The sequence below is a fragment of the Nilaparvata lugens genome, chromosome 14 (genome assembly GCF_014356525.2).
Source record: "Nilaparvata lugens isolate BPH chromosome 14, ASM1435652v1, whole genome shotgun sequence".
Taxonomy (NCBI): Eukaryota; Metazoa; Arthropoda; class Insecta; order Hemiptera; family Delphacidae; genus Nilaparvata; species Nilaparvata lugens.
Window position 1 is genome coordinate 441,344 of NC_052517.1, and position 26,786 is coordinate 468,129.

General features: G+C 37.5%; 1 protein-coding gene and 1 pseudogene across 6 annotated transcripts in view; both read left to right on the forward strand.

Annotated features, from left to right (window-relative positions):
• LOC111055424 overlaps positions 1-3,740 on the forward strand; it is a 131,598-nt pseudogene extending 127,858 nt beyond the window's left edge. The window contains exons 44-45 of the transcript XR_005572930.1: positions 477-603; positions 3,109-3,740. The product of XR_005572930.1 is annotated as a probable chitinase 10 (transcript). The remainder of the gene's footprint in view (positions 1-476; positions 604-3,108) is intronic.
• A 2,884-nt stretch (positions 3,741-6,624) lies between these two features.
• LOC111055423 (serine-enriched protein) overlaps positions 6,625-26,786 on the forward strand; it is a 50,429-nt gene continuing 30,267 nt past the window's right edge. For 3 of the 5 annotated variants that reach the window (XR_005572830.1, XM_039440431.1, XM_039440432.1), the window contains exons 1-3: positions 6,625-7,008; positions 10,245-10,522; positions 12,136-12,271. Coding sequence is in view for 4 of the 5 variants with exons in the window: in XM_039440431.1 (XP_039296365.1) it covers positions 10,260-10,522; positions 12,136-12,271 (399 nt within the window). In the remaining variant the exon portion in view is untranslated. Of the gene's footprint in view, positions 7,009-7,118; positions 7,248-10,244; positions 10,523-12,135; positions 12,272-17,074; positions 17,208-18,713; positions 18,753-26,786 lie in introns of those variants that run through there. The other 2 variants (XM_039440430.1, XM_039440433.1) reach the window with 2 other exon arrangements.

Sequence of the window (26,786 nt, forward strand, 5' to 3'; positions counted from 1 at the left end):
CGGATTGTTTAATGTTATTTCCGGCTCTTATCAACCCTTCGAAATTCAAAATTCATCAGTCATATCTCGAATACGTATTCTCTGAAAACAGAAATTTTAAACTTAACCTCACTTTGGACTATTTATGTGCCAAAATCAAGGAATTGAAGAAGTTTTGGGCAATTGCCTGTTTCTCTTTCCAAATATCGTGTTTGTGACTGTTCTAAAAAATAAATTAATAAATATCTACTCAAGACATTGTCTCTCTATGATGACCTGACTGGCTCAGGTCTGGTGTCAGAGTTTTCAGGTCGCACCTGATCAATTTCAGAGCCTCTCACATGTCCTGACGACTGCTTTTAGGCAGCCGAGACCGACGCCTTAACATGTCCATCATGTACATTGGTACCCAGAGTTATTGGTACTTGGCACCAATTACGAATATTAGTTTAATTAATTTTACTCGTATATCAATAATTTATGTTTATTGAATTCAGGTGCGCAACATATGCGAATGGCCCGATAAGGCAGTGTGCTGGAATTCGGCCAAATCGAGACTGCAACACCAGGAGGACGAGCAAACCAGTCTGGCTTTCCAGGGGACGGGACCCGCTTCCTATTTCGGTAATAAGCAACTCTTCATTCCCTCATCATCATCTTCATAATCTTCATCTTTTCTTCTTCTTCTTCTTCTTCTTCTTCCTCCCCCCCCTCTCTCTCTCTCTTCTCTCTCTCTCTCTCCTCTCTCTCTCTCTCTCTCTCTCTCTCTCTCTTTCTCTCTCTCTCTCTCGGTGGGACCTGTACTTTTTTTTGCTAGAGAGTTAGTGGGGAGGATATTTTTAATATTCTTTCCGAAGAATGGACATTGATATGTCCAAAGCTCCGCCAATTTATGTACATGCATAACAATATGATTATTATCTATAGTTATTATATTACAAATTGCTTTTTCATATCATATACAGTTCAATAATTATTTTCTTAGTCTATATTATGTAATATCATCTATAATTTTGCTGTATGGTAGCTATTGTATATAAGTGTATAAGCCAGTATATATTGTAATCTACATAGATAAAGTACTCAATCAATCAATCTCTTTTCTTCCTCCTCTTCTTCTTTTTCTTCCTCCTCTTCTTTTTCTTCTTCTTTTCATCTCTGTTTTGGTCTTCCTACTCTTTATGCGGTTTCCTTCTTAAACTATCTTCCACCTATTTTCAACTCTTTATTACTCCTTATCTTCCTACTCCTTCCAACCAACTCCTTCCTTCTCCTTGTCCCCGGCTTTCATCTGTATTTAAATTGGTGTCTTAATAATGAATTGAATGGAATAGAACTCACCCATAGAATAGATTATTTATTAGTATCAGATCGATTTATAGACAGATTAATTTAGTATCATGATTTATACCGGGACAATTTCAATCACAGCTATCCTACTATAGAAAACGGTCGAGAAAGATTATTGGAATCATGCATTCCTATCATTTCATCGATTTCCTAACGTGAATAATTAAAAGAGTGGAGGACTTGACTGTATTTCTTCTTGGAAACCTTATTAATTGATGAATTTTATCAATAACATTTCACTAATGACCTTCCGATTGCCAGTATATATACACTATGCTTGTTTCCTATGATTAAATAAAACAATATTTCCGCCAAAGAATTCTCTTCAAGAAAATTTAAACTCTCGTTCCGGATACTTTTGATAGGATCGATTATTGTCTTGACAAGTGTGAGAGTGCTGACTGATTATGGTGAGATTTACGTTATAAAGTAAAATTGGTGTTGCTATCCTTGTCTATCATTCGACAAAGCAGATAGCTCTATCCCTTTGATAGCTCTACCTTGGTCTGTCAGACCATGTAGAGATATAATAAATTACAAAACATCTCAATTATGAAAATTATTATCAATTCATTATTAATTACTAGTAGTTCTGTGAACAGTAGGCCTCACGCAGTATTCTCATCCACAAGTACCTGATTGAAACTACAGACCTTATGGAAATACAGCTATAGACTGGCTTCTCCACACATCTGTGTAATCACTTGTCAGCTGATTTATGATGAATAATTCTATAGTCTGATTTTTACTATATTGACGTATGAAGGAGGCTCCTTTTTCCTTTTATATTATCCTTGCAAAATTTCCAAAAACCTTGTATACACGTCGACGCGCAATTAAAAAAGGAACATACCTGTCAAATGTCATGAAAATCTATTACCGCGTTTCGCCGTAAATGCGCAACATATAAACATTAAGAGAAATGCCAAACCGTCCACTTGAATCTTAGACCTCACTTCGTTCGGTCAATTATCTAATCATTGCTATCTAATCATTGAAAGATATATTTCCTGACGAATGAAAAATATGATTGATTAATATATAAATATGTACAATTAATATAACATTGGATATACTGGGATATATATACTTGGGATATATATACTTGGGATATATACTTGGATATAATTATATACTTGGGATATATACTTGGATATACTAGCTATACATCATGATATATATACTTGGGATATATACTTGGATATAATTATATACTTGGGATATATACTTGGATATACTAGCTATACATCATGGAAGGCAGAGCTTCTACTACAGAAGGCTATATGGTGAGGTCCACGTTATAATGGCAGTGTTTGATTAGCAATGGTATTGATATCCTTGTCTATCATTCAACAAAGCTGATAGCGCTATCTCTTTCTCGCTTTGCTCTATTGCCATATCGTCTTTTAACAATGTAGAATTGATTAATTAACAAAATATTTCATCTAAATTATGAAAATTCATTATGAAATCATTGAAAAATATAATTTCTTGCTTGATAAGATATAATTGATTATTTTAAACTAGAATGAACAGTTAATATTACATCAATAAACCGGTATCAGTAACCCTCCATAGAAGGCATTGACAAGACAGAGGATCGGCAACGTTGTTCTCCTATCTTTCTCCACTTTTATTATAACGTGGACCTCACTATAGACAACGGGGAAAAATTCGCCTGTAAAAATATTTTTTATTGTGTAAAGTGTTTTTGGATAGAGGTCATTTTTTTTTAATTATTCTCAACTGATATTTGATCAATTTCAAATTTTGTTTCAGCTGGGAAATTCCCTTGGAGCAGTTTACAACAAGGAATACCAGTTTGGTTTGCCAGGATTTAAAACTTTAAGAAACTGACTCTGGATATAAATCAATAACAGATGGAAAATGGAATCTCAACCATTACAAAATGGATAATGGAATTTAAAGCGTTATACAAAGGATATAACGGAAATCAAACCATCATGCTGGTTCTCAACTAATGGAATTCACATAAATATATCTTTATGATAAAATCCATTTTATGGTTAATAGAGAATCTAAAATGAAAAAAATCTTTCTACTATGAATGCATATTAATTCTATTATGACTTCATGGAGTTTAACTGTTTTAGATTAATGTTAATAACACTGTTGATTATCTATGAAGAAATGTTGACGAGTCGTCAATATTGTAAAAAATTGATATCAAAATGAAAATAAATAGATGAGAGTTGTCAAATAAATATGAAACAGTGAGAAATCCTTAACGAGGAAAAAATTAAGAAAATTCTAATTATGATGTAAGTATTCAATATTTTTTATACAATCTTGTAATTGCTCAAATTGAAATAGTTTTGTTGTAATAGTAATTATTTATGTGCCATATTTTATTGAAATGTAGTTGAGAAAATATGAATTTTGCTACAAAATATTTTTCATTTTGATTCGTTACTAACACTGTTCTCCCCACTAATAAAAACCTGTTTTTGTGTTTGTTTAGAGAAAAAATGAAAAATAAATTGAACATCAAATGGGATAAATTAGAAGAAATATTTCAGATTTGTTTTGAATTTGAACTCTTGGCTCAACAAGTGTTGTGACATTATATAAATGTAATTATGAAATGAGCATGATATGAAAATTTATTTCACAACTAGCCGTCAGGCTCGCTTCGCTCGCCATATCCGTCTAGCCAGGGGGCTCCGCTCCCTGGACCCCCGACTGAATCATCCAAGATTGAGATCAGCGAAATATGTAAATTTCTTTCTATAGTCTACTGCACGAAAATTGTTCAAAGAGCTAATGTACTTCCTCAACCCACACACCTATAGACGTCGCCAGTTTGTCAGGTTTATTATTAACTAGCCGTCAGACTCGCTTCGCTCGCCATATCCGTCTAGCCAGGGGGCTCCGCCCCCTGGACCCCCGACCGGATCGTCCAAGAATGAGATCAGCAGGCTCGCTTCGCTCGCCTGCATTTTTCATTCGAGCATTTTTATCATATGTTAGGACGATCCAGTGGGGGGTCTACACTAAACGTCTGGCTAAACGGATATGGCGAGCGAAGCAAGCCTGACGGCTAGTAATATAAAATTCCCTGGAATAGCTCTGATTAAAGTAGCAGTGCCCAATCAATTTTTCCGCGATAAATGCATTTCAATCTTCAACCTGGTGCCAACCTAACAAAGTCAACTCAACTTAATGCCAACCTGACAAAATTATTAATTTAGTTACCACTTAACAACTGTTTCGAAGAGGTACTCTCTCTAGATTATAGTTCTATATTAACATATGGTATGGACATTTTTCAATTATAAATTGAGAGAATAAGAAGAACATACATGCTAAAAGACGAACTTTAAATCCTTAAAAACCACCCTTGGAGTTAAAATACTGCCAAAAGATTTCTTAGTGCGCCTCTGAAGGGCCAACTGAACATACCTACCAAATTTGAACGTTTTTGGTCCGGTAGATTTTTAGTTCTGCTAGTGAGTGAGTCAGTCAGTCAGTGAGTGCCATTTCGCTTTTCTATATATATAAAAGCGAAATGGCACTCACTCACTCACTCACTCACTCGCATAACTAAAAATCTACCGGACCAAAAACGTTCAAATTTGGTAGGTATGTTCAGTTGGCCCTTTAGAGGCGCACTAAGAAATCTTTTGGCAATATTTTAACTCTAAGGTTTGTTTTTAAGGGTTTAAAGTTCGTCTTTTAGCATGTATATTCTTCTTCTCCCAATCTCTTAATTATAATTGAAATTCCCATATCATATGTTACTATAGAACTATAATCTAGATAGAGTACCTCTTCGAAACAGTTGTTAACTGGCAACTAAATTAATAATTTTGTCAGGTTGGCATTAAGTTGAGTTGACTTTGTTAGGTTGGCTCCAAGTTGAAGATTTAAATGCATTTATCGCGGAAAAATTGATTGGGCACTGCTACTTCAATCCTGGGAATATTATGTTACTAGCGGTCAGGCTCGCTTCGCTCGCCATATCCGTTTAGCCAGCCGTTTAGTCTGGACCCCCGACTGGATTGTCCTAACATATGATAAAAATGCCCAAATGAAAAATGCAGGCGAGCGAAGCGAGCCTGCTGATCTCATTCCTGGACGATCCAGTCTGGGGTCAGGGGGCGGAGCCCCCTGGCTAGACGGATTTGGCGAGCGATGCGAGCCTGACGGCTAGTATATATATATATATTATATATATATATATATATATATATATATATATATATATACTAGCCGTCAGGCTACAATGAGTAGTAATTGATGAAAGCTAATATATGTGTCTGCTTTGAGGCTGAATATTAGAACACTTATCAAATATAATGGCCATTAAATGTGTATGAAATTTGTAGGTTTAATGCTCTTTTAGAATCAAAGTGTCTCTCGTCAAGTACTATTATTCCCTAGAGTTTGAGCGATTTTTATTCTCAACCATTTCTGCAAAAATCCGTGATGTTTTTATTTTATTCATGGATTCCATGAAAAATGCAAATCTCCCAAATTTGGTTGATATTGGGGCTATGGATAGAGGTTGACCTAACAAGTGTTGTGCTATAATATGAGACGTTTCGCTACAATACAGGGTGAGTTATTCACTCAAACATAAATATAAATCTTTCCCACACTCATTGATCAGAGAAATCGTGCATCTTCAAATGCTTATAGCTAAAGAATAGGAGCGAATTTCGACAATCTGATGACATATTGTTGTTCCTCTTGTCAATTCCTGGGAGTTTGAGCTATTTTGAATATTGACCATTCTAGCAATTTTGAATTTTTCGGCTAAAAATTCATCAAGCGTTTTTTGAGCCCAAAATAAATTTATATCAGGCCAAAATTCATCAAATTTATTTGATAGTTGACCTGACAAGTGCTGTGTAATGATGAATGTATACATTTCCTATTTCCACTATGGAGGCGAATTATTTATCAAGGCCAATCAGAGAGCTTTGCGTTCAGATGGATACGCTAGTAGTACGTTACGTCGTAAATTCAGAGACATTTCACGAAGGTTGACTCTCACTACGTATAAGCGCACAGTCACTTTGGGTGCGTTCAGAAGGGATACGCTGAGAACAGCTCTAAACGGTTCAAGATATACATTATTATGCAGTTTATCATCCTCTTATTTTCCCAATTGTAATTTCAGTAATTTTTTAAACAGTGTCTATTGTATTTTATTAGTTTTTCAAATGATTTCTCATAGAATATTAGTTTTTGTTTGGTTCGTTCAATGAAGAAGGCCTTGTCTGTAGTTCAAAAAACTGTAAACAGTAACAATGGCTGCCTTATTTGTTTCTGTTTTGACTTTTCAACAGCAACAGGCTTGCGCAATGGCAAATTCATCTTTGAAAATCAATACAAAACTCTCATATTATGAGCTTGATGTTGATAATACCTTGAGTAGCAGTTTATACTCTTGTAATTCTCCAAAACTCCACAAGTTATCAAACGTTTTTATTGTGAAAAAGTGTTTAGCTAACCTAGGTACAAGGAACCAATTCTTTTACTATCAAAACATTTTCTGTCAACAGAAGTTTTGCTGAAACTACGACAAATAATTTAAAATCACCACAAAATATTGAAAGAGCTCACCTGTGAGCTTTACAGTTTTTTATCAAGATGAAGTGAAATATTGTTGTGAAACGCTTTCGAGTTTACCTCGATCCGGAATCAGTTACGGTGAGTCTATTTTATCAATTATTTTTAGTAAAATCTATTTGTCTTACAAATGTTGTATTATCTCCATCTCTGTTTAAATGTGGGGTTTGTATCAGTAAGCTTAACAGGTGGGTGTAGGGTGGAAAATCAATATATTCGCGCAGAATCTGTTGAACAAAACAGACTTGTTGCTTGTATTGGTTCCAATATTGTAGGATGTTGGTTTAATCTGTGTCTAGTTTGGTAATTTACAAATACTGGTGAGTTAGAGTCCAAACTGTAAAATATTCAGCAGAATTCTAACAAGTAGGCCTATGTTGAATTCATTTTAGGATAGGCTTTAAATTGAAAGAGGAATTATTGGTTTTGGATAGGCCTATTGTTCTTTTTCATAGATATAAAGATAATTGCCTTAATTTATTACAATTTGAAATATTACAAGTCCTGTGGGCAAAATTGAAACAATAGGAGCCCCCATTTCCACTTTATTTTAAAAGGTAGATCAACAGATTGGGAATCCTATTTTGACCTCCTATTTAGGAATTATTTTGGGGATTATCAAAGATAGCCCTACTATAAACTTGCTGTAGTGAGGTCCACGTTTTAATGACAGTATTTGATAACATTGGTGTTGCTATCCTTGTCTGTCATCGGACAAAGCAGATAGCTCTATCCTCACTTAGCTCCGCACTGAGGCCAATTTATCGTTTGTTGCCTATGATCAAATCATGGAAAATTATAATTTATTGATGGATAAAATATAATTGAACATCATTAACAAGAATAAACAATTAATATAATAGGCATATCGGGATAACTTGAATTACAGCTATAGAAGGGGTGTTATCAGAAAACCCAATAAAGTTGAAAACAATGGCCAATAATGAGAATTAAACTATATTCAACCAGATGTTAGAGTCCAGTCATTAGCCTACAATTATTGACCCTTTAGCATGTGACCGTGAGTCTATTTAAAAACTTGACAAACTGAAAACTAGACGTAATAAAATTTTGAAGAATTCAAATGGGTCTATAAACATCTTTGGATAATTAAGAATCTATATCCAAATGTCAAGTTAATCAGTTAGGTAGTTGAGACGTGATGATGCGTCATTCGTGAATTTCCTATCCCTTACATGTACAAGCCAGTTCTTTCCTTTATATAGGTAATACAAAACTTTTATAGTAGACTAATACAAAACTCCAACCATAGTGAAAAAATAGCATGAGAAGATATCCCATGGTAAAGGTCGGTTATGGTCCAAATTTCAAGCCGATTTTTGGTCAACTCAAGTCGATTACTGTCGAAAAATTTCTATTATTAGTGTTTTGTTGGGAGTGTAAGAAGGGCACAGTATGAGAGACTACCAGCGTCACATAGCTTCACCAAAAACAACTACTAGGACTATCGGCTTCAGTTAACACTCACATTTGCAACATAGACACCCTATACACTGTCTATTATTAGTGTGTTGTTGGGAGTGTAAGAGTGTAAGAAGGGCACAGTATGAGAGACTACCAGCGTCACATAGCTTCACCAAAAACAAATACTAGGACTATCGGCTTCAGTTAACACTCACATTTGCAACATAGACACCCTATACACTGTCTATTATTAGTGTGTTGTTGGGAGTGTAAGAGTGTAAGAAGGGCACAGTATGAGAGACTACAGCGTCACATAGCTTCACCAAAAACAACTACTAGGACTATCGGCTTCAGTTAACACTCACATTGCAACATAGACACCCTATACACTGTCTATTATTAGTGTGTTGTTGGGAGTGTAAGAGTGTAAGAAGGGCACAGTATGAGAGACTACCAGCGTCACATAGCTTCACCAAAAACAATACTAGGACTATCGGCTTCAGTTAACACTCACATTTGCAACATAGAACCCTATACACTGTCTATTATTAGTGTGTTGGTTGGGAGTGTAAGAGTGTAAGAAGGGCACAGTATGAGAGACTACCAGCGTCACATAGCTTCACCAAAAACAATACTAGGACTATCGGCTTCAGTTAACACTCACATTTGCAACATAGACACCCTATACACTGTCTATTATTAGTGTGTTGTTGGGAGTGTAAGAGTGTAAGAAGGGCACAGTATGAGAGACTACCAGCGTCACATAGCTTCACCAAAAACAACTACTAGGACTATCGGCTTCAGTTAACACTCACATTTGCAACATAGACACCCTATACACTGTCTATTATTAGTGTGTTGTTGGGAGTGTAAGAGTGTAAGAAGGGCACAGTATGAGAGACTACCAGCGTCACATAGCTTCACCAAAAACAACTACTAGGACTTTCGGCTTCAGTTACTACTCACATTTGCAACATAAACGCCCTACACCATGGCATATCACCACAAATGATACAGAATCAACTCAATATGATACGGTATCATCCCAACTTATAATAATTAATAATAACTGCATTATTCAACCAATAAAAATAAATAACATTCAAAAGCACAAACGCATTTCATAATTGAACATTTAATAATAAAGTAGTAAATAAACAGAACCCTATGTGTAGATAAAATAAATGCAAATATTATAACATTAAAACAAAATAAAGAGTAGGATATAATTAATATTAATGAAAGGAAAGAGATTTTGAAGAAATATTAATAATTCATGCCTCTTAAAGCATAATGCTTTTGCTGAATGATTATTAAACAAGTTACTATAAGTAACTTGATACGCAACACCATAATTTGATACAAAACTTCCAAGCTTCGAATGAATTCTACAAACCATGGGATATCTTCTCATGCTATCTGTTATATATATGATACAGTATCATCTCAACTTGATACACAACACCATAATTTGATACAAAACTTGCAAGCTTCGAATGAATTGTACAAACCATGGGATATCTTCTCATGCTATCTCTTCTCTTTAGATATTTATCTCGGGACACTCCCGTGTTTCGGATGGACACGTTAAGTCGTCGGTCCCGGCTGCCTGGAAAGCAGTCGTTAGGTGATGTCAGAGGCCCTGAAATTGATCAGTTGCGACCTGAAAACTCCGACACCAGACCTGAGCCAGTCAGGTCACACGATATTATTATTATTATTATTTTCTCTTTGCTTCAACTAATTGTATATAAGTGTATATATAAGCTATTGTATATAAGTGTATAAGCCAGTATATATTGTAATCTACATAAATAAAGTACTCAATCAATCAATCAATCAACTTTCACTGGAGTAGGCCTACACTAATTCAGTTGAGTTTTCCATTGCAGTTGATTTGATCGAGTATGCCCGAAGTGCAACCATCGGTGAGCTGCGTGGGTGCCGGAGCCACCGCCCTGGTGACCCTAGGCGGGGGTGGAGCCGAGGGGGGCGCTGGTGCCTTGGTGGACTTGGAGCCTGACCTGTCCACATTCGAGAACAAGACAGGCCTCGCCGAGGACATGAAGTTTCTGGCGTCGATGCCTGAGCTGTGTGACGTCACTTTCCTCGTCGGCGACACGCGTGAGCCGGTCTGCGCCGTCAAGGCTGTGCTGGCCGCAAGAAGCAGGTACCATTCAATTTATCTCTAATTACTATGAATTACCTCCGCAAACTAGTAGTTCTGTGAACAGTAGACCTCGCTCAGCTACAAACCACAGCCTCCTATGTCCATACTGCCCATCAGAATAAACTCTGTCCTGTCCTGTCGGCGAGATATCGGTGTGAAAACAACTAATGGCTGTTAGGGTTGGTGTATCAAAAATGCTAACATCAAAAGCTAATCTCCTTCAAGACATACTGGCAACAGGTCAGCCCGAGTTGAAAGCAGAGAAAGGTCGAGAGAAAATACCATGTTACCTCCAATTATTAGTGGCATGCGTCATTGCATGCAATTATAATCCACTCGACAACTGATTTATGATGATTATTCTATAGTCTGATTTTCACGGTAATATTGGCGTTCGAAGGAGACTCCTTTTCTTTTTGTATCATCCTTAAAATGAAAAAATTTCAAAAAAAACTTTTATATACGTCGACGCGCATTGTTTCAAAGTACTTGTATACCAAATTTCATCAAAATCGGACAATAACTGTGACTGTAACTGCGGTATAAACAAACAGACAAACGCCGATCGAGTCGAAACAAGACCTCAGCTTCGCTTCGGTCAATGAATTACCTCCGTAAACCAACTAGTAGTTCTATGAACAGTAGACCTCACGCAGTATTCTCATCCACAAGTACCTGAATGAAACTATAGACGTTATGGAAATACAGCAATACTGCCTTCTCCACACATCTGTGTAATCACTTGTTAGCTGACTTATGATGAATAATTCTATAGTCTGACATTTACTCTAATATTGGCGTATGAAGGAGGCTCCTTTTTCCTCTTATATTATCCTTGAAATGCAAAATTTCCAAAAACCTTGTATATACGGCGACGCGAGATTAAAAAAGGAACATACCTGTCAAATTTCATGAAAATCTATTACCGCGTTTCGCCGTAAATGCGCAACATATAAACATTGAAACATTAAGAGAAATGCCAAACCGTCGACTTGAATATTAGACCTCACTTCGCTCGGTCAACAATCTTTTATGCTAAATTGCAAGTTAATCAGTTCAGTAGTTGATGCCTGGCCCAGCCTTGTAAAGGTCAGGTATCCACACACTGGCGCTGGTCGACATTGGCCTTCATTGGGCCAACATGTGAATGCGGCATCCGACATGATGATACGACAATTGCTATCTCGTACATGTGCCCAGTATGTGTGTACATAAGCCAATTCTTTTCTTCAAAATATCACAGAGAAAAGATAAAAAGAGTTAGATATCCCATGTTGTAGGTCGTTTATGTTCCACTTTCCTCGTCGGCGACACGCGTGAGCCGGTCTGCGCCGTCAAGGCTGTGCTGGCCGCAAGAAGCAGGTACCATTCAATTACTATGAATTACCTCCGCAAACTAGTAGTTCTGTGAACAGTAGACCTCGCTCAGCTACAAACCACAGCCTCCTATGTCCATACTGCCCATCAGAATAAATTCTGTCCTGTCCTGTCGGCGAGGTATCGGTGTGAAAACAACTAATGGCTGTTAGGGTTGGTGTATGGCTGGATTAAGATAAATTCCAATTTCTGATTCGATGACATGAATTTGGATTAAATTTGAATTATAATTACAGGGTGTTCCAGAAGATGCTTTACCAAGCTCCCAGTCCGTCACGAAAGAAAGAACCGCCACCCAAAGAAAACAAACTACGGCTATTTCTGAAACGGAGCAGTGAACCGCTGCTAAATCTCCAAAATGCGGCCGCTCAGGTAAATTTACTGCACATTCGGCTAAATATCACAAATTGTTGCGTTTTTGTGAGTGAGGTTTGTGTTGGTGTGCGCGTGTGCGGTTTGAAGAGATGGTTTTGCTGACGATGAAGCCCTAATGAACCCTAGGCTTGTGCGTGGGTAATTAGAGGGATACTGGTGATGTGTTTTGTATATTTTACAGAAAATGTTTTTTGCTGAAGATGAAGCCTACATTAACCCTAGGCTTGTGCGTGGTTGATTTGAGAGATATAGGTGATGAGTTTTCAATTATATTTACAGAAAATGTTTTTTGCGAAGATGAAAACCTACATGAACCCTAGGCTGTGCGTGGGTAATTTGAGGGATATTGGTGACGAATTTTTAATATTTCACAGAAAATTTTATAATAATTTTTTTGCTGACGATGAAGCCCTCATGAACCCTAGGCTTGTGCGTGGTTGATTAGAGAGATATAGGTGCTGAGTTTTCTATATTTTACAGAAAACTTGATGAAAATGTTTTTTTTCTGACGTTCAAGCCCCATGAACCTAGGATTGTGCGTGGTTGATTAGAGAGATATAGGTGCTGAGTTTTCTATATTTTACAGAAAACTTTCATGAAAATGGTTTTTGCTGACAATAAAGCCCCATGAACCCTAGGCTTGTGCGTGGGTAATACTAATTAGAGGGATATTGGTGATCTATATTTTACAGAAAATTTGTTGTTTACTAGTAAGAAATCCTTGCTTCGCAAGGGTCTATTTTAAAACATGAGAAACCGAAAACTTGACAAACTGAAATCTTGAAGAGTTTAAAATAGTCCTATAACCATCCTCGGTGAATTAAGAATCTATATGCAAAATGTCAAGTTAATCAGTTGAGTAGTTGAGACGTGATGATGCGTCATTCGTGAATTTCCTATCCCCTACGTGTATAAGCCAGTTCTTTCCTTTATTATATTAATATATTAGACTGCACTCACAGTTTTAGGTGGACCCGAACTACCGGTTTGAAATCAACCTGCCTGTCTACCCAACTATAGTTTGTAGATTGATAACAAATTTTGTGAGGAATTCAAATGAGACTGAATTTTTTCAACTTCCAGTTTATAGATTGGTTACAGATTTTGCGAGAGTTGCAAATGAGACTGAATTTCAGCAATTTTCCTGAGGAATTTGATAGTCTTACACTTGTTGCACAAAGGTCTGTTAACTTTTAATCCCGATTAATTGCCTCGAGAATCAATCAGAGAAGGCTTTTTAGAAGATTGGTTCCCGAGGAATTAACCACGATTAAAATCTAACCGGCTTTTGTGCAACCGGCACTTACTCAGATAAGGATTTATATTTGCAACTAGTTTGTAGACAATTTTTGGGAGAATTCAAAATTCCAAACGGTACTGAATTGTAGGATTTTACCAGTATTTGGTAGATTACGATTTCTCTGAGAATTTTTAAATTCCAAACACATCAGATGAGATTGAATTGTAGCATTTTTATAGAGATTACTCACAAAATTGTGAGCATTTGTGTTTCAATTGGAAAAAAATGGTGTGTTTTTTTCTGTGTGTTACAACAGAAGGGGAGCTATACTCAACAGTTAGCTCCAATACAAGAGGTAACAACACAGTCTAGTTGCCACTCTATGTTATCTAGTGCTCTATGGTCACTGTGTGCACTCTATGCTGTTGTTTTGTCTATCTGTGCTATGTGATTCTCTGGAAAATCATAATATCGCATCCCCAAACACTCACATTTGCAACATAGACACCCTATACACTGTCTATTATTAGTGTGTTGTTGGGAGTGTAAGAGTGTAAGAAGGGCACAGTATGAGAGACTACCAGCGTCACATAGCTTCACCAAAAACAACTACTAGGACTATCGAACCATGTGGCTTGGCCCTTGTCTACTATAGCATTTATTTTATTATTTTACAAAGGCGACTTTCTAGAAGTATTTTAAGCCTAGGTGATGATGATGGGATGAATGATAATACAATGAAGGTAGAGTTATGAATGATAAAAAATTATGGGTTATGCTGTCCACTTGAATTGATTTGAGTCCACTTCTCAGTACAGAAGTAAATAAACTAGAAATTTTGAATTTGATTTGATTAAAAACCGCATATAATAGGAATGATTACATTCAATAAACTCTCAGAACTTGAAAATATTGAGTTACTAGCCGTCTGGCTCGCTTCGCTCGCCATATCCGTCTAGCCAGGGGGCTCCGCCCCCTGGACCCCTGACTGGATCGTCCAAGAATGAGATCAGCAGGCTCGCTTCGCTCGCCTGCATTTTTCATTTGGGCATTTTTATCATATGTTAGGACAATCTAGTCGGGGGTCCAGACTAAACGGCTGGCTAAACGGATATGGCGAGCGAAGCGAGCCTGACTGCTAGTAATATAATATTCCCAGGATTGAAGTAGCAGTGCCCAATCAATTTTTCCGCGATAAATGCATTTAAATCTTCAACTTAGTGCCAACCTAACAAAGTCAACTCAACTTAATGCCAACCTGACAAAATTATTAATATAGTTGCCAGTTAACAACTGTTTCGAAGAGGTATTCTATCTAGATTATAGTTCTATAGTATTATATGGAAATTTCAATTATAATTAAGAGATTGGAAGAAGAATATACATGCTAAAAGACGAACTTTAAACCCTTAAAAACAACCCTTAGAGTCAAAATATTGCCAAAAGATTTCTTAGTGCGCCTCTAAAGGGCCAACTGAACATAACTACCAAATTTGAACGTTTTTGGTCCGGTAGATTTTTAGTTATGTGAGTGAGTGAGTGAGTTAGTCAGTCAGTCAATCAGTGAGTGAGTGCCATTTCTCTTTTATATATAGATTACGAAAATTTTGAACAAGAAAATTCGATACACTGTTAGTTAGTTATATGTGTAGGTATTCGTTTGTAATGGCTGGATTGAGATAAATTTCAATTTCTGATTTGATGACATGAATTTGGATTAAATTTGAATTATAATTACAGGGGTGTTCCAGAAGATGCTTTACCAAGCTCCCAGTCCGTCACGAAAGAAAGAACCGCCACCCAAAGAAAACAAACTACGGCTATTCCTGAAACGGAGCAGTGAACCGCCTGCAAATCTCCAAAATGCGGCCGCTCAGGTAAATTTACTGCACATTCGGCTAAATATCACAAATTGTTGCGTTTTTGTGAGTGAGGTTTGTGTTGGTGTGTGTGCGTGTGCGGTTGAAGAGATGGTTTTTGCTGACGATGAAGCCCTCATGAACCCTAGGCTTGTGCGTGGGTAATTAGAGGGATATTGGTGATCTATATTTTACAGAAAATGTTTTTTGCTGAAGATGAAGCCTACATTAACCCTAGGCTTGTGCGTGGTTGATTTGAGAGATGTAGGTGATGAGTTTTCAATTATATTTTACAGAAAATGTTTTTTGCTGAAGATGAAACCTATATGAACCCTAGGCTTGTGCGTGGGTAATTTGAGGGATATTGGTGACGAATTTTTAATATTTCACAGAAAATTTTATAATAATGTTTTTTGCTGACGATGAAGCCCTCATGAACCCTAGGCTTGTGCGTGGGTAATTGGAGGGATATTGGTGCTGAGTTTTCTATATTTTACAGAAAATTTGATGAAAATGTTTTTTTTTTCTGACGTTCAAGCCCCCATAAACCCTAGGATTGTGCGTGGTTGATTTGAGAGATATAGGTGCTGAGTTTTCTATATTTTACAGAAACTTTTATGAAAATGGTTTTGCTGACGATGAAGCCCTCATGAACCCTAGGCTTGTGCGTGGGTAATTAGAGGGATATTGGTGATCTATATTTTACAGAAAATTTGTTGTTTACTAGTAAGAAATCCTTGCTTCGCAAGGGTCTATTTTAAAAACATGAGAAACCGAAAACTTGACGTAATGAAATTTTGAATTTGATTTGATTAAAAACCGCATATAATAGGAATGATTACATTCAATAAACTCTCAGAACTTGAAAATATTGAGTTACTAGCCGTCTGGCTCGCTTCGCTCGCCATATCCGTCTGCCAGGGGGCTCCGCCCCCTGGACCCCTGACTGGATCGTCAAGAATGAGATCAGCAGGCTCGCTTCGCTCGCCTGCATTTTTCATTTGGGCATTTTTATCATATGTTAGGACAATCTAGTCGGGGGTCCAGACTAAACGGCTGGCTAAACGGATATGGCGAGCGAAGCGAGCCTGACTGCTAGTAATATAATATTCCAGGATTGAAGTAGCAGTGCCCAATCAATTTTTCCGCGATAAAGCATTTAAATCTTCAACTTAGTGCCAACCTAACAAAGTCAACTCAACTTAATGCCAACCTGACAAAATTATTAATATAGTTGCCAGTTAACAACTGTTTCGAAGAGGTATTCTATCTAGATTATAGTTCTATAGTATTATATGAAATTTCAATTATAATTAAGAGATTGGAGAAGAATATACATGCTAAAAGACGAACTTTAAACCCTTAAAAACAACCCTTAGAGTCAAAATATTGCCAAAAGATTTCTTAGTGCGCCTCTAAAGGGCCAACTGAACATAACTACCAAATTTGAACGTTTTTGGTCCGGTAGATTTTTAGTTATGTGAGTGAGTGAGTGAGTTAGTCAGTCAGTCAATCAGTGAGTGAGTGCCATTTCTCTTTTATATATAGATTACGAAAAATTTTGAACAAGAAAATTCTGATACACTGTTAGTTTAGTTTATATGTGTAGGTATTTCGTTTGTAATGGCTGGATTGAGATAAATTTCAATTTCTGATTTGATGACATGAATTTGGATTAAATTTGAATTATAATTACAGGGTGTTCCAGAAGATGCTTTACCAAGCTCCCAGTCCGTCACGAAAGAAAGAACCGCCACCCAAAGAAAACAAACTACGGCTATTCCTGAAACGGAGCAGTGAACCGCTGCTAAATCTCCAAAATGCGGCCGCTCAGGTAAATTTACTGCACATTCGGCTAAATATCACAAATTGTTGCGTTTTTGTGAGTGAGGTTTGTGTTGGTGTGTGCGTGTGCGGTTTGAAGAGATGGTTTTTGCTGACGATGAAGCCCTAATGAACCCTAGGCTTGTGCGTGGGTAATTAGAGGGATACTGGTGATGTGTTTTGTATATTTTACAGAAAATGTTTTTTGCTGAAGATGAAGCCTACATTAACCCTAGGCTTGTGCGTGGTTGATTTGAGAGATGTAGGTGATGAGTTTTCAATTATATTTTACAGAAAATGTTTTTTGCTGAAGATGAAGCCCTCATGAACCCTAGGCTTGTGCGTGGGTAATTTGAGGGATATTGGTGACGAATTTTTAATATTTCACAGAAAATTTTATAATAATGTTTTTTGCTGACGATGAAGCCCTCATGAACCCTAGGCTTGTGCGTGGGTAATTGGAGGGATATTGGTGCTGAGTTTTCTATATTTTACAGAAAATTTGATGAAAATGTTTTTTTTTTCTGACGTTCAAGCCCCCATAAACCCTAGGATTGTGCGTGGTTGATTTGAGAGATATAGGTGCTGAGTTTTCTATATTTTACAGAAACTTTTATGAAAATGGTTTTTGCTGACGTTGAAGCCCCCCCTTGAACCCTAGGCTTGTGCGTGGGTAATTAGAGGGATATTGGTGATCTATATTTTACAGAAAATTTGTTATTTACTAGTAAGAAATCCTTGCTTCGCAAGGGTCTATTTTAAAACATGAGAAACCGAAAACTTGACGTAATGAAATCTTGAAGAATTTACAATAGGCCTATAACCATCCTCGGTGAATTAAGAATGTATATGCAAAATGTCAAGTTAATCAGTTGAGTAGTTGAGACGTGATGATGCGTCATTCGTGAATTTCCTATCCCCTACGTGTATAAGCCAGCTCTTTCCTTTATTATATTAATATATTAGACTGCACTCACAGTTTCAGGTGGACCCCCGAACTACCGGTTTGAAATCAACCTGCCTGTCTACCCAACTACTCGTTTGTAGATTGATAACAAATTTTGTGAGGAATTCAAATTCAAATGAGACTGAATTTCAGCAATTTTCCTGAGGAATTTGATAGTCTTACACTTGGTTGCACAAAGGTCTGTTAACTTTTAATCCCGATTAATTGCCACGAGAATCAATCAGAGAAGGCTTTTTAGAAAAGATTGGTTCCCGAGGAATTAACCACGATTAAAATCTAACCGGCTTTTGTGCAACCGGCACTTAAAGGATTTTATATTTGCAACTAGTTTGTAGACAATTTTTGGGAGAATTCAAAATTCCAAACGGTACTGAATTGTAGGATTTTCCCAGTTATTTGGTAGATTACGATTTCTCTGTGAATTTTTAAATTCCAAACACAATCAGATGAGATTGAATTGTAGCATTTTTATAGATTTACTCACAAAATTGTGAGCATTTTGTGTTTTCAATTGGAAAAATGGTGTTTTTTTTCTGTGTGTTACAACAGAAGGGGAGCTATACTCAACAGTTAGCTCCAATACAAGAGGTAACAACACAGTCTAGTTGCCACTCTATGTTATCTAGTGCTCTATGGTCACTGTGTGCACTCTATGCTGTTTGTTTTGTCTATCTGTGCTATGTGATTCTCTGGAAAATCATAATATCGCATCCCCAAAAGTCATAGGTTGACGTATAGCTAAACTGTGTAAGTATAAACATGACTTTGAGTGGATGAATTTGAAGGTAAAAAAGGTAAAATTGGAAGCCTAGTTAGGAAATCTGAGAGGTTTTGCTTCAGTTATAGTGAGGTCCACGTTATAATGGCAGTGTTTGATTAGCAATGGTATTGCTATCCTTGTCTATCATTCAACAAAGCAGATAACGCTCTTTCTCGCTTTGCTCTGGTGCCAGATCGTCTTTCAACAATGTAGAATTAATAATTGACCAAGCGAAGTGAGGTCTAAGATTCAAGTCGACGGTTTGGTATTTCTCTTAATGTTTCAATGTTTTTACGTTGCGCATTTACGGCAAAACCCGGTGATAGATTTTCATGAAATTTGACAGGTATGTTCCTTTTTAAATTGCGCGTCGACGTATATACAAGGTTCTTGGAAATTTTGCATTTCAAGGATAATATAAAAAGAGAAAGGAGCCTCCTTCATACGCCAATATTAGAGTAAAAATCAGACTATAGAATTATTCATCATAAATCAGCTGTCTAGTGGACTATAATACTATCCGTTCAAAAACATCGAACATCTTGAAAATTGTATGTTTCCATCAACGTTAGTAGACAGTTGACTATAATACTACCCGTTCAAAAACGTTGTACATCTTGAAAATGTATCTTTCCATCAACGTTAGTAGACAGTTGACTATAATACTACCCGTTCAAAAACGTCGAACATCTTGAAAATTGTATCTTTCCATCAACGTTGTAGACAGGTTGCAGCCAGACCTGATAACAGCGCTCACACTCACATTCCGGGACGACACGTCACGGTACGATAGGACAGAAAGCTCTATGCTTATTTAGGATTTTTTCTAGACATTTTAAATTGATAAATTATTTATTGATTTTTGAGAAAACATAACAGGTCAATGTAACTTACTGAGTGCGAGGTCTATTGTTTAGAGAACTACTAGTTAATTAACAAAATATTTCATCTTTTTTTTCAAATCAAATCATTTATTTGCCATACAATAAATACATATTCAAAACATAATAAAAGAAAATACATAATTTAATAATAAAGAGTATAAAATAATTAAAATAAAAATTAAGCATAAATAATACCAAAATCATAATTAGATTCTCAATGGTAATCCGGCATCACCAGCAAAAGGAATCAAGCCTTGCCCGCTGGTGAGAAAATCTTAATTATGAAAATTCATTATGAAAAATTTTATTTCTTGCTTAATAAAATATAATCGATTATTTAGAACGAGAATGAACAGAAAATATTACCTCAATAAACCTGTATCAGCTACCGTCTACAGAAGCAATTGACAAGACAGAGGATCGGCAACGTTGTTCTCCTATCTTTCTCCACTGCCATTATAACGTGGACCTCACTATAGCAAGGGTTAGGTTTTTGCTTCAAAGTATCAATATGCTGGTATCATTCAAAATGTTTTGATAATATTGAATAGCAGAAAGCTTTCATCTCAGAATATGTTTGTGTTGTATAGTTTGGCTATACGTCACCGTATGATTTTCAGCGATGCGATATTCTGCCTACCGTTTCTCTATGTGTCTTAGGCCCAGTTGCACAAAAGCCGGATTAATTCTAACCGTGATTAATTTCACAAAAACCACTCAGAGAAAGCTTTATTGAAACGACGGCTTCCCTGATTGATTCTTGTGGAGAATTAATCACTATTAAAATTCAACCGGCTTTTGTGCGACCGGCTCTATATCTCTATTGCACTATAGTTGGCTTTAACTGTTATTTAAATCTAAATGTTTCCTATCTCAATTGAAATCTCTATTTGGTTAATGTTCGGCTACTTTTTAACAGGGAAAATATTTCCGAACAATAAAGCATTTTAGTGCACAATTTCTTAAACACTTTTAAAACTTCTTGTATTTTCATAATGATTTGCTTGTATTCAGCTCACAGTGCTGCTTCTTTTTCCTCTAAATTTATGTGTTATAATTTTTAGTGATGTTTTCCTTCTAAATTTTTTTTTAAATTGGGGTGTGTACACACAGGGAGCGTTCAGGCGTACCAGCGGTCTTGAGGGAATACAGATGTATTATATTACTAGCAGGTAACCCGTACTCCGCAAGGGTCTTGACCTACTGAGATCTTTGAGAATCTCAAATAGGTCTATAACCATCCTCGGTTGATTAAGAATGTATATGCAAAATGTCAAGTTAATGAGTTGAGTAGTTGAGACGTGATGATGCGTCATTCGTGAATTTCCTATCCCCTACGTGTATAAGCCGATTCTATCCTTTATTTTATTATAGATATCTAAGGCTCAACTGACACTTAGGCGACTCAGATGGAGAAGAGACTGGACTCTAGTGGAGAGCATGTGTTTGTAAATGGTGACACTCAGACCAGTCGATTCTAGTCTCCGCGACGTCACCATTTCAAAACACATGCTCTCCACTAGAATCGAGTCTCTTCTTGTCCTAAGTCGCGTCAGTGTGAGTTGAGCCTAAGAATGTATATGCAAAATGTCAAGTTAATGAGTTGAGTAGTTGAGATGTGATGATGCGTCATTCGTGAATTTCCTATCCCCTACGTGTATAAGCCAGTTCTTTCTTTATTATAGTATAAATATATCTATATTTTCCTAAGACCGTTTTGATCGCTGACCGCTGTCTGTTTGACCGCTCTCGCACTCTTTAATCGATGCATAATATTGCATAATAATGCAGTTGCATGCTTGCTCTCGAATGCATTTTATTCTGCATCCCATTCTAAAAGAATGCATCAATCGATTTCAATTTGTAGCATGTGTTTCAATGTTCTACCATAGAGAAAAGATAGCACGAGAAGATATGCCATGGTATATTGTGTTGATACTGTATCATATTGTGTTGATACTGTATCATATTGTGTTGAAACTGTATCATTTATGGTGATATCCCATGGTATAGTTCATTTATGTTGCAAATGTGACTGTTAACTGAAGCCGATAGTCCAAGTAGGTTTGTAGAATTCAGTCGAAAAGTTTGTAAGTTTTGTATCAAATTATGGTGTTGTGTATCAAGTTGAGTTGATACTGTATCATATTGTGTTGATACTGTATCATTTATGGTGATATGCCATGGTATAGGGCGTTTATGTTGCAAATGTGAGTGATAACTGAAGCCGATAGTCCTAGTAGTTGTTTTTGGTGAAGCTATGTGACGCTGGTAGTCTCTCATACTGTGCCCTTCTTACACTCTTACACTCCCAACAACACACTAATAATAGACAGTGTATAGGGTGTCTATGTTGCAAATGTGAGTGTTAACTGAAGCCGATAGTCCAAGTAGGTTTGTAGAATTCAGTTGAAAAGTTTGTAAGTTTTGTATCAAATTATGGTGTTGTGTATCAAGTTGAATTGATACTGTATCATATTGTGTTGATACTGTATCATTTATGGTGATATGCCATGGTATAGGGCGTTTATGTTGCAAATGTGAGTGTTAACTGAAGCCGATAGTCCTAGTAGTTGTTTTTGGTGAAGCTATGTGACGCTGGTAGTCTCTCATACTGTGCCCTTCTTACACTCTTACACACCCAACAACACACTAATAATAGACAGTGTATAGGGTGTCTATGTTGCAAATGTGAGTGTTAACTGAAGCCGATTGTCCTAGTAGTTGTTTTTGGTGAAGCTATGTGACGCTGGTAGTCTCTCATACTGTGCCCTTCTTACACTCTTACACTCCCAACAACACACTAATAATAGACAGTGTATAGGGTGTCTATGTTGCAAATGTGAGTGTTAACTGAAGCCGATAGTCCTAGTAGTTGTTTTTGGTGAAGCTATGTGACGCTGGTAGTCTCTCATACTGTGCCCTTCTTACACTCTTAAGGTAGCGGTTCGCGCCGCGACAGAGACAGGAGACCGAGACAGGAGACTGAGACCAGCGACCGCGACCGTCACTTGACATTAGTCAATGTATACGCGACAGTTCGCGAGCGAGACAGAGACAGGAGACCGAAACGCGAGACAGGAGACAGCGAGACGGTCGCTGCTTCGGACCAGTAGTGTCTCCGTCGCGCTCGTAAAAGCACACGTGTTTAGTGTTTAAAAATAGTGTTTTCTGACGAAGACTGTGAGAATCTGATTGAACTAATCAGGCAGCACCCTCCGCTATACAATGCAACAACTAGACTCCTACAGAGACGAACATTTGAAGGACAATATTTGGAAAGCATAGCTGAAAGTATAAATAAAACAGTGAGTCATTCTTATTTTATTTATTTTGCAAAAATTGATATTTGGAAGGAAACATATAACAGGAATGAAAAGGTGGTGTGGAATCAGTTCAAACAAGCCGTGTGACATGATGTTCTTGCCAGTCTACTGCTCCTTGCTGTGACGTGAAGTAATTGGTTAATTTTACTCTAATATCGAGTTTTGTATTTGTAATAATAATATAAGAGCAAATCATCGTCTTCTCCTTCCTCCAATAGTAGCTTCATTACTAGATTTTCCATCACGACACAAAACACCACTGACTTCATCGACAGACTCTCTTGAACTGAGCGTTTGCTTGATGACACTTGTCGCGATGTCGCGATCTTCGGTCTCAGTCTCGACCTACAGTACATGCCGAAGAGACCGAGACACTTGTCGCGGTCGCTGGTCTCAGTCTCCTGTCTCGGTCTCCTGTCTCTGTCGCGGCGCGAACCGCCACCTTTACACTCCCAACAACACACTAATAATAGACAGTGTATAGGGTGTGTATGTTGCAAATGTGAGTGTTAACTGAAGCCGATAGTCCTAGTAGTTGTTTTTGGTGAAGCTAAGTGACGCTGGTAGTCTCTCATACTGTGCCCTTCTTACATTCTTACACTCCCAACAACACACTAATAATAGACAGTGTATAGGTGTCTATGTTGCAATGTGAGTGTTAACTGAAGCCGATAGTCCTAGTAGTTGTTTTTGGTGAAGCTATGTGACGCTGGTAGTCTCTCATACTGTGCCCTTCTTACACTCTTACACTCCCAACAACACACTAATAATAGACAGTGTATAGGGTGGTGTATGTTGCAAATGTGAGTGTTAACTGAAGCCGATAGTCCTAGTAGTTGTTTTTGGTGAAGCTATGTGACGCTGGTAGTCTCTCATACTGTGCCCTTCTTACATTCTTACACTCCCAACAACACACTAATAATAGACAGTGTATAGGGTGTGTATGTTGCAAATGTGAGTGTTAACTGAAGCCGATAGTCCTAGTAGTTGTTTTTGGTGAAGCTATGTGACGCTGGTAGTCTCTCATACTGTGCCCTTCTTACATTCTTACACTCCCAACAACACACTAATAATAGACAGTGTATAGGGTGTCTATGTTGCAAATGTGAGTGTTAACTGAAGCCGATAGTCCTAGTAGTTGTTTTTGGTGAAGCTATGTGACGCTGGTAGTCTCTCATACTGTGCCCTTCTTACACTCTTACACTCCAACAACACACTAATAATAGACAGTGTATAGGGTGTCTATGTTGCAAATGTGAGTGTTAACTGAAGCCGATAGTCCTAGTAGTTGTTTTTGGTGAAGCTATGTGACGCTGGTAGTCTCTCATACTGTGCCCTTCTTACACTCTTACACTCCCAACAACACACTAATAATAGACAGTGTATAGGGTGTCTATGTTGCAAATGTGAGTGTTACTGAAGCCGATAGTCCTAGTAGTTGTTTTTGGTGAAGCTATGTGACGCTGGTAGTCTCTCATACTGTGCCCTTCTTACACTCTTACACTCCCACAACACACTAATAATAGACAGTGTATAGGTGTCTATGTTGCAAATGTGAGTGTTAACTGAAGCCGATAGTCCTAGTAGTTGTTTTTGGTGAAGCTATGTGACGCTGGTAGTCTCTCATACTGTCCCTTCTTACACTCTTACACTCCCAACAACACACTAATAATAGACAGTGTATAGGGGTCTATGTTGCAAATGTGAGTGTTAACTGAAGCCGATAGTCCTAGTAGTTGTTTTTGTGAAGCTATGTGACGCTGGTAGTCTCTCATACTGTGCCCTTCTACACTCTTACACTCCCAACAACCACTAATAATAGACAGTGTATAGGGTGTCTATGTTGCAAATGTGAGTGTTACTGAAGCCGATAGTCCTAGTAGTTGTTTTTGGTGAAGCTATGTGACGCTGGTAGTCTCTCATACTGTGCCCTTCTTACACTCTACACTCCCAACAACACACTAATAATAGACAGTGTATAGGGTGTCTATGTTGCAAATGTGAGTGTTAACTGAAGCCGATAGTCCTAGTAGTTTTTTTGGTGAAGCTATGTGACGCTGGTAGTCTCTCATACTGTGCCCTCTTACACTCTTACACTCCCAACAACACACTAATAATAGACAGTGTATAGGGTGTCTATGTTGCAAATGTGAGTGTTAACTGAAGCCGATAGTCCTAGTAGTTGTTTTTGGTGAAGCTATGTGACGCTGGTAGTCTCTCATACTGTGCCCTTCTTACACTCTTACACTCCCAACAACACACTAATAATAGACAGTGTATAGGGTGTCTATGTGCAAATGTGAGTGTTAACTGAAGCGATAGTCCTAGTAGTTGTTTTTGGTGAAGCTATGTGACGCTGGTAGTCTCTCATACTGTGCCCTTCTTACACTCTTACACTCCCAACACACACTAATAATAGACAGTGTATAGGGTGTCTATGTTGCAAATGTGAGTGTTACTGAAGCCGATAGTCCTAGTAGTTGTTTTTGGTGAAGCTATGTGACGCTGGTAGTCTCTCATACTGTGCCCTTCTTACACTCTTACACTCCCAACACACACTAATAATAGACAGTGTATAGGGTGTCTATGTTGCAAATGTGAGTGTTAACTGAAGCCGATAGTCCTAGTAGTGTTTTTGGTGAAGCTATGTGACGCTGGTAGTCTCTCATACTGTGCCCTTCTTACACTCTTACACTCCCAACAACACACTAATAATAGACAGTGTATAGGGTGTCTATGTTGCAAATGTGAGTGTTAACTGAAGCCGATAGTCCTAGTAGTGTTTTTGGTGAAGCTATGTGACGCTGGTAGTCTCTCATACTGTGCCCTTCTTACACTCTTACACTCCCAACACACACTAATAATAGACAGTGTATAGGGTGTCTATGTTGCAAATGTGAGTGTTAACTGAAGCCGATAGTCCTAGTAGTTGTTTTTGGTGAAGCTATGTGACGCTGGTAGTCCTCATACTGTGCCCTTCTTACACTCTTACACTCCAACAACACACTAATATAGACAGTGTATAGGGTGTCTATGTTGCAAATGTGAGTGTTAACTGAAGCCGATAGTCCTAGTAGTTGTTTTTGGTGAAGCTATGTGACGCTGGTAGTCTCTCATACTGTGCCCTTCTTACACTCTTACACTCCCAACAACCACTAATAATAGACAGTGTATAGGGTGTCTATGTTGCAATGTGAGTGTTACTGAAGCCGATAGTCCTAGTAGTTTTTTTGGTGAAGCTATGTGACGCTGGTAGTCTCTCATACTGTGCCCTTCTTACACTCTTACACTCCCAACAACCACTAATAATAGACAGTGTATAGGGTGTCTATGTTGCAAATGTGAGTGTTAACTGAAGCCGATAGTCCTAGTAGTTGTTTTTGGTGAAGCTATGTGACGCTGGTAGTCTCTCATACTGTGCCCTTCTACACTCTTACACTCCCAACAACACACTAATATAGACAGTGTATAGGGTGTCTATGTTGCAAATGTGAGTGTTAACTGAAGCCGATAGTCCTAGTAGTTGTTTTTGGTGAAGCTATGTGACGCTGGTAGTCTCTCATACTGTGCCCTTCTTACACTCTTACACTCCCACAACACACTAATAATAGACAGTGTATAGGGTGTCTATGTTGCAAATGTGAGTGTTAAC